Below are 12,865 nucleotides of genomic sequence, written 5' to 3' on the forward strand. Positions count from 1 at the left end.
AAAGGAAAGGAAAGGAAAGGAAAGGAAAGGAAAGGAAAGGAAAGGAAAGGAAAGGAAGAGAGATCAATGAGATGTTTCAACTGGTATCTATCTGATGGGTCAATAGCTATTCTTTCAAATAGTGAGTTCATTTCCATCTTGTAATTATAAATGTATCTACAGTTCAAAGTCACTGTAACATCAAGACTCCTTCAAAATTTCTTTATAAATTCCTTCTTTTAGGGAAAAAAGGGAAATACTTCAATTGCACTCACTCACACACACACACACACACCTTACAATACAGCTTTCATCTTTTCTCATACCTAAGTCCTAAGAAAAATTTACTTTTAAATGCTCGAAATTCTGTATTCAAATATAGAAGTTTGTCTTTGAGATAAAGGAACAAAAAAGGTTTTTAAATGTCTTTATGAAGTGAGTTCAAGGCTTCTCCTTCATTACTTAACACCTGGTGTCACCACCAAAGAATGGATAACCAAAAAGTAAAGGCCAAACTAAAACAATGAAGCCAAGTCCTACTTGAAAGCAGCATGCTATTCATCTTGATAACAGGAAAGGTGGCTGCCCTGGGGCTTTCCAACAAAAACCACACCGTCCCAATGCTCACTCTGTCCACCATGTGCCCACATTCCTTCAGCAGGACACCATTCACTGCACTTCCCAGCATTCTGTTGTTATTGCAGATCTTTTCTTAAAGATGTGGGATGAACACAGCTGTTTACACTTGAAACCCGAGCTACCCAGCTGAAGGAGGAGGATGGCTTGGTCCTAGGACAACTTACTAAGATTCTCTCAAAAACAAATCAACCCTGAACTCAGAATAACCAGAAGTAAAGACAGGGTTTGTGTCCGGTGAACACACACTTTGGTTTTTGACGTGTGTTTCCTTGCCACATGAACGTGCAACCTGGAAGATAGAAGCTTTGCATTGCTCTGCCACCAGTGATGGTGGCTTTCAAGGGACTAAATGCACTCGTTGTCACCACTCTGTAAGTCGGGCAACGAAGGCTATGGAAAAGTTCATGGCTAGTGCACGCAGTGGGATAAATTATAATAAATACTTCCTTCAGTCTGTCAAAACCTCCATGGGAGTCCATTGAGAATCAAGGCTAAAACCTTTTTCTTACCAGTGTAGTAATTAAAGTGCTATTTATTTTTGACAAATACATGAGCTGACAAAATTTCTACTGAGCACTGGTCACCAGCTCCAGCCACCGACTAGCTCAGTAATGGGTGTGGATAATGAAGCATACAAATCAACAGTGTCATTTCATGCCCCTGTGAATCACAGACAGGTTTACAACAACACAGCTATGAACCTCAATAACAGTTTCTCACCCAGCAAAGCATGGCACAAACTCTATGCTTAGTCACAGAAAACACGGTGGAAGCCTGGGTTAGTACGTAATCTCTTCTCAAATTAATCAGAATTTTAAAAGAAATGTTCTGTTTGAAGTGGTGGGGATCAGTAAGTAAATACGGCAGAATAAGAATCATAATAACATTGTATTTTAGACTATCCTCAATTATGCAGATCATTTGCCCTTTAATGAGTTATTGTGAAACTCACTGCACTTCACATTTATGACTTTGGATCCAGGAGAAGCAGAAGTTACGAACGTCTCTAATGTTTTTTTAAAAAGAGTCATTTATTTCTCCAGTTAATTACCTTTAAAACCATCACTTCCTAAGCCTCAGCCCCATTGGAAAGCAAAGGCACAGAACACCAGGTGAAGATATTCCTATATGGCATTCTTCCTTTCAACAGGATTCTGACTTGTTACAGTCATACTCGGTGAGCCACTGGTATTCCGCTGTCTCCTAGGAAATTCCCCTTTGATGCTCTAAGCAAGATTGGTTTGTTTGTCTGCTTGCTTGTTTGTAGACAGGGTCTCTGTGGAGCCCAAGCTGGCCTCAAGCTCACATTCTCTCTGTCCATCTAAGAATTGCTGGAACTGCAAGTGAGATCCACCTTCTCCAGCACAGATGCTACGGTAGCACTACTATTGGTTTGTGGACTGTTTCAAAAGTCATTCAACAGAGGCTACAGAGAAATGAACCTATAGTCCCTGGCTCATTTGAGAACTCAACAGTAAGGTGCCTCCCACTAGATTAGGAAGGGTGATATCAATTGGTTGTTCCTGAGGACTAGTCTCCAAATCCTCTGTGGTTCATCTGAATGGTCAAGGCTTCCCACAGCCCTCCCTACTAAGTGAACAACTATGCTCTCCTTCCATCCTTCAGCATCTTCTTGGTAGATCGTATCAACCACTGGGCAAAGGCAAGAGTCCCTTAGTCCATTTTATGCTTGGGCACTTGAGACAAAGAATACATGTACAATTCCCTTAAAGAGAAAGGATCAAGGCGCTTACAAAAGTCCTAGCATCTCTCTTTCTCCTTTTCTCTCCCATGCTCCCCCAATCACTTTTGGAATATTATACCATCAATGGCAGGTCATTAACCAAACCAGATCAATATCCACATCCACACCAATTCAGCCTGACTCGGTGCCTAGGGATACTATCTGAAAAGCATCCATTCCTTTCTCAGAGGTCCAACAGCACAGTGCTGAGAACTCATGCTCTATAGCCGTTCAAGAGGCCATCCTTGGCAATTGCCACTTTTCCTTTCTCCCCTTGGCTTTACTCAGTTAACCATTACAGAACTAAAGAGGAGGGGAAAGGTTATTATAAGAATGAACGTGGACACGGCTGAACCAAGTTTTTTTTTCTCTCATATGTGGCCACCTACCCAAATAAAGGCCCACTAAGAAGCATGACTGAGGGGCTGGAGAGCTGGCTCAGTGGTCAAGAGTTCAGTTGCCAGCACCCACACCCAGGGTGCCCTGCAATTGTAGCCACCTGAAACTCCAGCTTTGGGAATTCAAATCCTCTTTGGACCTCCTTGGGTACCTGTGCTCATGGGTACATGTCCATAGATGCACTCACATGCACATAATTAAAAATAAATAATAACTGTTAAAAATCCCCCCCTTAAACAAAATGCTAAAGAAAACACACAAGACTCCTAAAGCCAAACTCAACACATGTATTTACATATAGTGCTGATTTCACCAATTTTCCCCCCATTTTTAAGAGCAAAGTTTCAAACAAACTCTTATATTTTAGTCATGTGTGTCCCAAATGTCACGAGTGAAATGCTATGGGAATTCCTCCAACATCTGTGAGTCATTTCATACAATCCATCATGGCTCCTAAACGTTCATCTTGGAGAAGAAAGATCAGAGTAGAATAAGCAAACACCCACATGTAGTAATAGTTTTTCTCTCCTATTAGGCACAGTCTGAAACCTGCTAATTTTTTCCAGGAGCAACTTCGTTATTAACACTTTATTCCCATGCACAACTTGGTTCTTGAACAACTAGAAGTTCACTTACAGGTTGTAACTGGAGAAGTAAAGACTTACTAAAAGAAGCCAACCCTAATGAGGCTTTCCAAAGTCAGGAGGCAGCTAAATACTTAAGCCAATGTCCAGACCAGTCTTTATTCCTACCACCTCCAAGAGGCTGCAAAAATATCCACTGTCCTGTGAAGACTGTAACGATGAATTCCTGAGATTTGCATGCACTATCAAATTAACACATAAGTGCAGACGACCTCCACACTATTGAACTATGGGGTGTGTGTGTGTGTGTAACACTCCCTGTGATAGTAAGAATGGATTTGATTCAATTTAGTTTATAGGCCCTTAGTCTCAGGCACCCGACAGTGTTATAAGTATGAGGATAAGCAGTCGTTCCTTTTATCAAACTTCATTGGACAAATTATTGCATCATTTTATACCTTTTCCCTTCTTAAACCCCCAAGCTCCCCTTCTTTTCTGAGCTCTGTAAAATAACTGCCTCCGAATGTCTTTGCTTTTCCTGAGAAGGAGAAGTCCATTAGCTTAACCTTTAAATGGGGGCCAAGGACTTAATTACACTGTGCAGAGAAAGAAATAAAGTAAATGTACGTTTCTTGAAAATGGGTATGTGTTAAATACACATCTTAGGACTCAGGCCTCCATAAAGAGGAGTTCTTACATTCTACAGAGGCCAGCAATCTAGTTTGTCCAGCAAAAATAAGTCTACGAGTGGCTGTAGCTCCTTACACCACCAAAGGAAACATCTGCATGTGCCATGAGGCGGTAAGGAGACTGGGCCTGCCTATGGTCAGCTACAATACCTTGCTTCTGTAGTCAGGAGCCAGTGCAGAGACACTACCAGGAGCAGCCACAGATATGGCTGGGTGGAGGCACAGAAAACTAATTCTATCAAATTCTAGAGACCACCAGGCATGCGGCACATGCTTCGAATCCCAATGCTCAGAAGGGCAGAAGCCAGTGGTTCATCAATTTAACACCAGCCTCCAATACACACTGAAGCTGTCTCAAAAAATATAATCAAAAACCATTTTTTTTAGAGGCCAGGGTGGAAGTGCTATGGCTTTCATTATTTGTATACTATCAAAACAATATCTTCAAGCTCTTTAAACATAGGACTAGAGCATCCGGATTCTGTTCAATGTATGCATTGCTTTGGCTATTCAGCACAACCCCTCAACGCCCTCTGCTCCAAATAATCCACTTTTATTAGAGGCCAAGGTTAAAAGTCAAAACTAAACAGACTTCTAGGCAAACTGAAAAATAACCCAAACTGTCCCAGAAAGCTTGTGGCTAATTTTATAACATCTACCACCCAGTGAGTCTACACCGCAGGAAGCCTGCCCTGTTCCACACTTACATAAATAAAATCATGACAAGCAATGAGTCCATTACAAAACAGGAAGACAGAGACTCATTTTAATGAGTGAATTTTCCAAGAAATCTCAATTTCAAGTTTATGGAAGTTAGCTCATATTTTCTTCAAATCTTTTTTCCCTCTGTTGCTGAAAATCTTTATATAGCTAATTAATTACTGTGATGTTTTTCGTGTCTTAATTCTCTTTCCACAAGAGGAAGGATCAGCCTGAATCCCTTCTCTGCCATCTGCTCTACAGGAGAAATCTAGGGAGGAAAACTGGACAACCTGAAGGGCGGGTCCCAGAATTCCATATAACTGGCCCCTTGGTCTTGGAAGTGGGCCCTAAACAAACAGGCAAGATAAGAAAAGTTTAAATTTCTCTACTCTCCAATCACCTTCCAGCCCTATTTTCTCACAGTATTGCATTAATTGACTTTTCAGACTGCCAGCAAACTAAAACTAAAATGTATCGATAGAGAAGATGGAAAAAAGTCTAAAAATCAAAGTTTAGGTGTCACTTCTATTTAAATAAATAAGAACTAATCCTACAGCTATTTTCACTCCCTTTTACCGTATAGTTAACATATATTTCTTCATCACTGGCACCAGCTATAATCTTTGTTTTTTAAATTATTTATCAAGAAACAAAACATACAAAAATACATATAATGTTATAGTGGAATTCAAAGATGTCTCCAATCTTCGTTTTTTTTCTTGAAACAGTCAGAGCTACTACTTCTTTCCAGCAATAAAGCCCTCAGAGGGATGCCTCTAGGTCTCTGTAGCACGTATCCTATCTTCTTCCTTCAAGTTTGCCTCCTCCTTTTCCCTCCTTAATTCAGACAAACCCATCTAGTGATGGAGTCTCAGCCCCTTCTTGTCATACTCAGCTTTGTCCTGACTCTTCTCACAGATACCCAAGCATTTGTAGTTGTCATCCATCTCTTTTACCCTTGACCAACCTAGCTGAAAGGGGAGAAAGGTTCCCCACGTTCATTTTCCAAGGGTCCTCTTGAGACAACCCGGTGTGCAGGCTGCTCCCCATCTCTGGGAGCTGCTTTTCAGTATCTTCTGACCTGTTAATGATGCAGGCCACTTGAAATACCCTACGCCGTGTGCTATGAGACATGGTGACCCGATCTGGACTATCGGCATGACTGGTACTCTTGGCTTATATTCCCAACGGCGGTGATAGATGCATCCCGTTTCCCAGGGCCGTGTTTCCCTGGTGACTAATGGGCTGCACTTGCCAAATGGCTTGCTGAGTTAAGGGGCAAGAAAGGTTCTGTCTGGAGACTCAGAAGAGATGGCTGGCTCAACTGGGTCTTAAACCTTTAACCTTAGCTTATTAGCTCTGAGCACCAACGAGCCTCGACTGCATCATGACAACGGCCCTGGCTATGCACAAGGGGCACTGTTTGATTCAGTAGGGAGGTAGGGAGGTAGATAAATATAAGACCCCACAACACAGAAACAGACAAATTGGCTGGCATACCACAAATGAAAGGAACTTGAGCTATGTCTCCTTGATACCTTTTAGGAGAAAGCTGCTCCTGACCCCAGCTCTCACAGGTCCTCCATTGTTAGCCTCTCGGCATGAAGATGCCTCTTTTAAGGCTTTGGCTCATCTTTAAGGTAAAGGCAGCCAGGAACACAGGATCATTATTTAACCCAAGAGTCAGAGAACCTACAAACCACCTTTCTATCCTCTCGAACCACAAGGAAAATAAATTCCCCTCACAGATGGACAGAGATACATCATGGAGAAGAGAGCAGAGGGAGATAAATAAAAATAAGAGATATTTACCTTCTTCTGTTTCATGCCACACGATCCCTTCCAAATTGACACTGGTCCCAGGTTCACAGGGCCCAAGACACTCTGGCTCTGTCACTACTCCAACTTCACACGTATTGACACCCACGGACCGAGTCCGAACCAAAAGCTGTTCGACTGGTGCTGCAATATTGGATGAAGATGGGGGAAAGTAGGAGGGCGGAATCTGAGGTGCGAGACTGCTGGCAATCGGCGGCGGTGGTGCCGGCACTGTAAACAGGGGGTCAACCTGAAAGACAGACAGGCTTACTGCAGGGGTGATGCATTCTGGGAGTTCTCTGTAATGCAATCTGCTTACATCGCTTCTAGAACAGATCATCATTCTACATTCCATTTGCAATTATCACAGGTTTTGAGTGCTTTCATGGTGCCAAAATACAAGTCAAAGGAACAGAAATGGGCATTTTGTGTTCTCGTGTCCAGGAAGGTGAAGAGGGGAGTGCTAGCTTCCTGAATGAGAAGCAGGCCTTCTAAATTCACCAACGGACAACCTTTTAGTCTGTGGAAATGTGAATGAAAAATGTCGTGTAAAATTAACACTACTTCCCATTCACACAGGAACCTCATTTTCAAAATTATAACATTATCTAAAGGAGAAGCTCTGATAAATAATAGTAAATAACAGTATCTATGTTATTGGACATTTAAATAAAGGAGATGGACTACAATTATTCTCAGAGTACTTTATAAAGCATAATGAATTAAATCACTACTAAAATATATTAACTTACTCTGCTGAATACATAAAATTTATAACTTGATTATACACACTGAAGCACATAAACTGAATATTAGCCTGTGTTAAGAACCAATTCCTAATTAAGTGTTCTAGCGTGAAGTTTAGCAGGAATTCATAAAGAGGATAAATAACTGTGTGCCTGGCATCAACATAACCTGAGCTCTCCAAACCACAAAGCCTTCAGTGGTTCATCTTATCAAGGCAACTGAGGAACTTGACCAAAGCTTGGCAGCCCTATCTCAAAATCCCAAAGAAATGGGAACGGCAGCCAAGTTCAAGGCCTAGCTGTCCAAGAATGTCCCCTTGGTGCCCCTAGAAAGGCAGCAAAGGTGTTCTTCTCCAGTTTAGATGCCCAGCTGAGATGAAAACAAAGCCCACATATGTACTGGACAGATTGCCAGCCATTTATTTGGCTAACAGAACTACTGCTAGGACTGCCACGGAACAGTTTTGATTTGACCTTGGGAACAGGTCATTGGCTGAGAAAAAGACACAGAGGAACACCCCTGTGTACTGGGACTAAGGATTACCTATGCACTGTGCACAGACCATGGCAATGCACAGAACAGCATCTTGTATTCGCCATCAGTTGGGTTAGCAGACAGTAAATGTTTAAGAAGGACACACAGATGGTTGACCTAGTAAAACTCCATCTGTTGTGCATACATCCCTTGCTTCATAAAGTCTACTTTGCAGTCTTTGCCTACAGATGTAATATTACATAGCTTTTGTTGCAAGCAAAACAAAAAAGAGTACTTCAACACAGTCAGATGAGAAATTATTGTTCTTAAACAGCAGAGGCAGTTAGTTGTCTGTGTGGGCTCCGGGATGAAATGACCAGAGGACCTTCTACAATTTGCATCCTATCTAAAATGATTATAAACTGACATTCCTTCCTCTGAGGCTCTTCTAGATGCCAGAGAACAGCCCTTCACCCATCTGCATGTTAAAGAAACTTAATTTCCTGCTCTCGAAGCTGCCATAAAACTTCTTTTGCACCATACTTTTTATTGTTCTGCATTCCTGATTGCAGAGTCCCAGAAAGAAAAGCCCTCAGCGGGGCCCAGTCTTAGATAAGGTGATTTATGCCTTCTGAGGTACTGCTGCTTAAAGTGGATCAAAGTTAGCACAGCAAGTTCCTGTTTAAAATGGGGGCCGATAAAGAGGAAAGGGGTTCTGCCGAAGGAAATTAAGGCAGAGAGAGAGAGACACACACACACACACACACACACACACACACGCAATTCTAACTATGCAGATAAAAACTTGTGTGAGATCAGAATCACACTACAAAATTAAAAACTTCGAGGTGATGGTTTAATGCTAAAGGGACAAATATGGGACACTTTTCTGAAAATAGCCTCAGGTGGCCTGATTCACAGCCCACACTAATACTGAGAACAAAGACGGCTTGAGTTGATGTATTAGAAAATAGGCCAAGATACAAGCAGTGAGGAGTCCAAGAGAGCTGTAGTTTAGATTTGGAAGGCAAGGTTGGATTGGACAAAGAGCGGGACCTTTCTGGGTGCAGCAAGTGCTCACACTAGGACTTTGGCTCCAGACCTGCCGCTAATTAGTCTGTGACCCTTCCTAATCCTTTAACCTCTCTGACTAAGGTCCACTTTTCTCAATTTGGAAAATGGATTCTTCAGTCTTTTTATGTTGCTCACAAACCTTATCACACCTGTTTCTGCATTAAATACCCATATCAACACAACTCCACTTAAAGAGACAGATCGGACACACCCCACAGTATTGGTGATACTTATATAATCCCAGATCTCAAATTTCCTTGTGAAATTTTTGTTGTGGAGCTGCTGCTGCTTCTGGGGTGGGGGTGGGGAGTGCAAAACCCAGGACCTGGTGCAGACTCAGTCTATGCTCTGATCACGGTGAGACACTCCTAACCCTAAGTCCAAATTCCTGAAGAATTTGGGTTTCTTGGTAACAAACTCCTCCCAATAAGCCAGTTTTCATGAACACAATCCAAATGTAAGGACCAAAGCTGAGTTAGGGATAAGATAGAAGTCCCATCCATCATGATTTAAAACAAGGAAGTGAAGGTTCAGAGAAACTTGGACTATAAATATGAACTTACTCATAAAATGATAATTATCTAAAGGCCTTAACACCTGGTAGGTAATATGATCTCAAGTATGCAAATCTTTGATGGACACAAGTGAAGTATTCTTTCTCTTCCTCATGGAGCCTATAACTGTTGTTTCCAGAAGAACTGCCCCTGTTCTCCCCCATAGCTCTATGAGTCCTGAAGAGGTGGGGCACAAAGACCACCCATGTGGCCTTCAGCAGGCCCTCCTCGATACAGGTCACCAAATGGAAAGAAAGCTTTGGGGATGGGAATTACAGCCACTCCCAGAGTGCTTTATTTGGCCGCTTTGATATTTTTAAAAAGCATTCCTCTTATTTACCAATACTTAGGAGCTTAGAGAAGAATCTGAATTTCCATTAGCTCAATTAATGACTGGAAATGGAGCTTCGTGGAGCCCAAATTCCTCACATCAGCCACGTGAAGCTCTTGTGTGTCTATGCCTCGAAACTTTGCCTGAGGCCATCACAGAATGTTCCAGAAAGAAGACTCCCTAGATCAACGCACTCAATCCTAAGGAAACTTGTGTCCCACTTTTGGGCAAGAGCAGTAAGCTAGCTCAGATGTCATCCAGGGCAGCTGAGAAGACCACATGGCAGTAGGAAATTCACAAGAGAATCACCTACCCCAGGAGACTAAAACAGAGCGGAACGTTCAGAGAATATGGTCAGTAATTTCTACCAGGTAATGCCCGGTGGAAATGTTCCTCTGAGAAGGTTTCAGTTCTCTCATGTATGTCATGGTGTTACACACAGAGCACACATACCGTGTTCATAAGCAGGACTTTAAATGATACATGACAGTTAATTTAGTATTTGTTGAGACAGGGTTACCTTAAACAGAATGTTCTGGCTTCAATCTGTGCATTCTCCAGCTCCCCTCGTTCTGGAATTACAAGACCCACACCCTGCCTCGATCGTTATACAAAAAGACCAACTCCTCTTGAGCAATTTCGCAGGCCACTGATCTACACTGGAGGCATAATTTCTTCAGCCAATGAAGCTTCCTAAGGCAGAGGACTGCAAACCATTCCATAGGCCTGTCTGCTGTGGGGCAGCAGCAGCTTCTGAGCAGGGCAGCTGAACAGGTGAAACTAGGGTTTTGTGAACAGGAGACCTGGGTTCAAGTCCTGGCTCTATCAATGCATGCTAGATGGGAACCTAACTCAATGGCAGCTAACATCAGGACCAGAGTCTAAGAAATGGGCACGTTAATGTCCATCACACCCACTGGGTTGCAAGGGAAACTGAGATAGCTCAAGCAAAAGCGATGTTCAGCACAGGGTACAGTTCAAATGAAGGTTGTAAGCAATGATCAACACTGCACAGGGTTGCCGTAAGACCGGGTACATCTCTGTAAACACTCTCTTGGATGGCGGCAGATCCCCCCAGCCTGTTAAATTCCAACTCTCTAAACCCTATGCACATCCATACAAAGTGGCTTTTTATATGTTACTATATTTAACATAAATCTGTAATCCCCTCTAAATTCATAGCTAAGTTTGCTTAGAATGTGTTAAAGTATAAGAAAAGGGGGTGCTTGAATCCAGAGAAGCTCAGCCTGAGGAAACTCTTTCAAACACTGGCACCTGGTAGTCGTCCATCCTCTGGTGTGAGCCACACTCAATTTATCGTCTCCTAGCAATGACAAGAGTATCCAGGAGGTCCTGATGAGTCCCGAATTACCAAGAAGTCTTCCACTCTCCAATTGCACCTTTTCGCACACGGCCTTCCCAAAAATGTACTCCTGCTCTCCTCAACTCCCACATCCACTAAAGAGCCCTAAACTCTGAGCAACCTGCAACAACAAAAAAAGAAAGAATAGGGAAAAAAAAGATAAAGGAAAGCAAAAAAAGAGTGAACCCAAGGTCCTATCCCCCCAAGGCTGACAAGCTTCATCAAGAGAATCAATCAACATTAATTAATCATAAATGAGTTGAAATGACAACTTCAGTTGTAGAGCTGTGTCCAAGGGAAGAGTGTAAGAGGTGGGACGTTGGTGATCAGCAGTGAGGTGCAGACAGTGTGGCCTTCAGAGTGGGAATCCTAGCTTGGTTATTCCCTATGGATGCTCAGGCAAGCCACTAGATCTCTATGTGACTCACAAACAAACAAACAAACAAAAACCAAACACAAATAGCACCTAGATAATGTGACAGGGTGTCTTACAAGCAACCTTAATTCAGGGCCGTGGGATAGAGTAACACTCAATAAGTCGGAGCCAGTGCTACCGTCAGAATTATTACCACCATGGCAAATATATCTGAGACTTGAATGAATGAAGGGAAATTGATGAGTGGTTTGGTCCTGAGAGGCCAAAGGTTAGGCTTTAGTACAAAAGGCAATTCAAGAAAGGCAACGCTGCATACCTTCCTGGGGGAAGAAACATACTTCTAATAAGATAGTGCTCGTTTAAAACTCACAGGGGAGGGGGAAGGCTTATACAGTAGTAATAGCGAAAATTAAAGATCAGGAAAAAAAAAAGTATTGGCCAGTTATAGCAGGGGTTCCTTTGTCAAAGCTCGTGTCTGTCATCTTGATGGGACACTGATGTAACCCATTAAAGCCCCAAAGAGGAAAGCAGCCATCTCGGGGGTGGGGGTGGAGGGGGGCAGGGGACGGGAAAGGGGAAAAAAAAAAACAGAAAAAGACTCGTAAGTCTAACAGCTGGTGGTGGCAGCCTGTCAAACTGAGGAGAGTTAATGTCAAGAACAGACGCGCCGCAGTCTCTCACTGTTATTTTTGCATGATTATTCCCAGGTGTTGGTGCACGCTGTGCAGTAGCCTGGCTATTTATCACGCCAGAGAGCCTAAGAGCAGGGGGTGGGGGCGAGAGGGAGCAGAGGGGTGGAGGGAGGCGGGGAGGATGAAGGTTATTTACACAGATAGCCAGCACTTAGTGTATGTAATCAGAGGGCGGGGGCGGGGGCGGGGGGTTGGGGGACGCCTCTGCAGAGGTCCTGGCAATATTTTCTCTGTTCACCTTATTTCAAGGGCTTCCTGAGTGGTGATGAGCCAGGAAGGCTCCAAAAGCTGGAGTGCTGGGGGGTGGCTGCTTTTCATCATCGCACATTTGACTGTGTCAGCCAGGGAGGGTCTGCACTACCAGGAAACCCAAAGCAAATACAGAGGGGTCTCCCGGGCTGGGCTGAGGGGCACTGCAGCAGGCACTCTAGACCAACAAAGACGCATCCACGTGGCTCTGCAGTAGGAGACAGCCAGTGAGTGCTGCCGGGAGGGCTGAGAAAGGAGCCCAGGGCTTCCCACAGAGGAGCATCCTCACTGCAGAGACCACCCCACCCCACCTCACTCCGATTGGCCTGCATCGGGGTTGAACCCTGACAGGGCACGGTGCCCGAGCTTCTTCCCATCTGTTCTCACAAATCTCCACACGGATCCTGCCGTTAACCCCTCAATCCTGGGATTCTCAGACTGCCAACCGCCA

General features: G+C 43.5%; 1 protein-coding gene across 7 annotated transcripts in view; it reads right to left on the reverse strand.

Moving 5' to 3' along the window:
* Positions 1-12,865, reverse strand: part of Znf608 (zinc finger protein 608) — a 104,878-nt gene that overhangs the window by 52,092 nt on the left and 39,921 nt on the right. For 5 of the 7 annotated variants that reach the window (XM_029471783.1, XM_021150773.1, XM_021150774.2 and 2 more), the window contains one exon: positions 6,549-6,804. The exons of 1 other annotated variant lie outside the window; for it this stretch is intronic. In XM_029471783.1, the coding sequence (XP_029327643.1) occupies positions 6,549-6,804 (256 nt within the window). Of the gene's footprint in view, positions 1-6,548; positions 6,805-11,009; positions 11,265-12,865 lie in introns of those variants that run through there. One more of the 7 variants, XM_021150777.2, reaches the window with a different exon arrangement.

The sequence above is a fragment of the Mus caroli genome, chromosome 18, assembly GCF_900094665.2.
Source record: "Mus caroli chromosome 18, CAROLI_EIJ_v1.1, whole genome shotgun sequence".
Taxonomy (NCBI): Eukaryota; Metazoa; Chordata; class Mammalia; order Rodentia; family Muridae; genus Mus; species Mus caroli.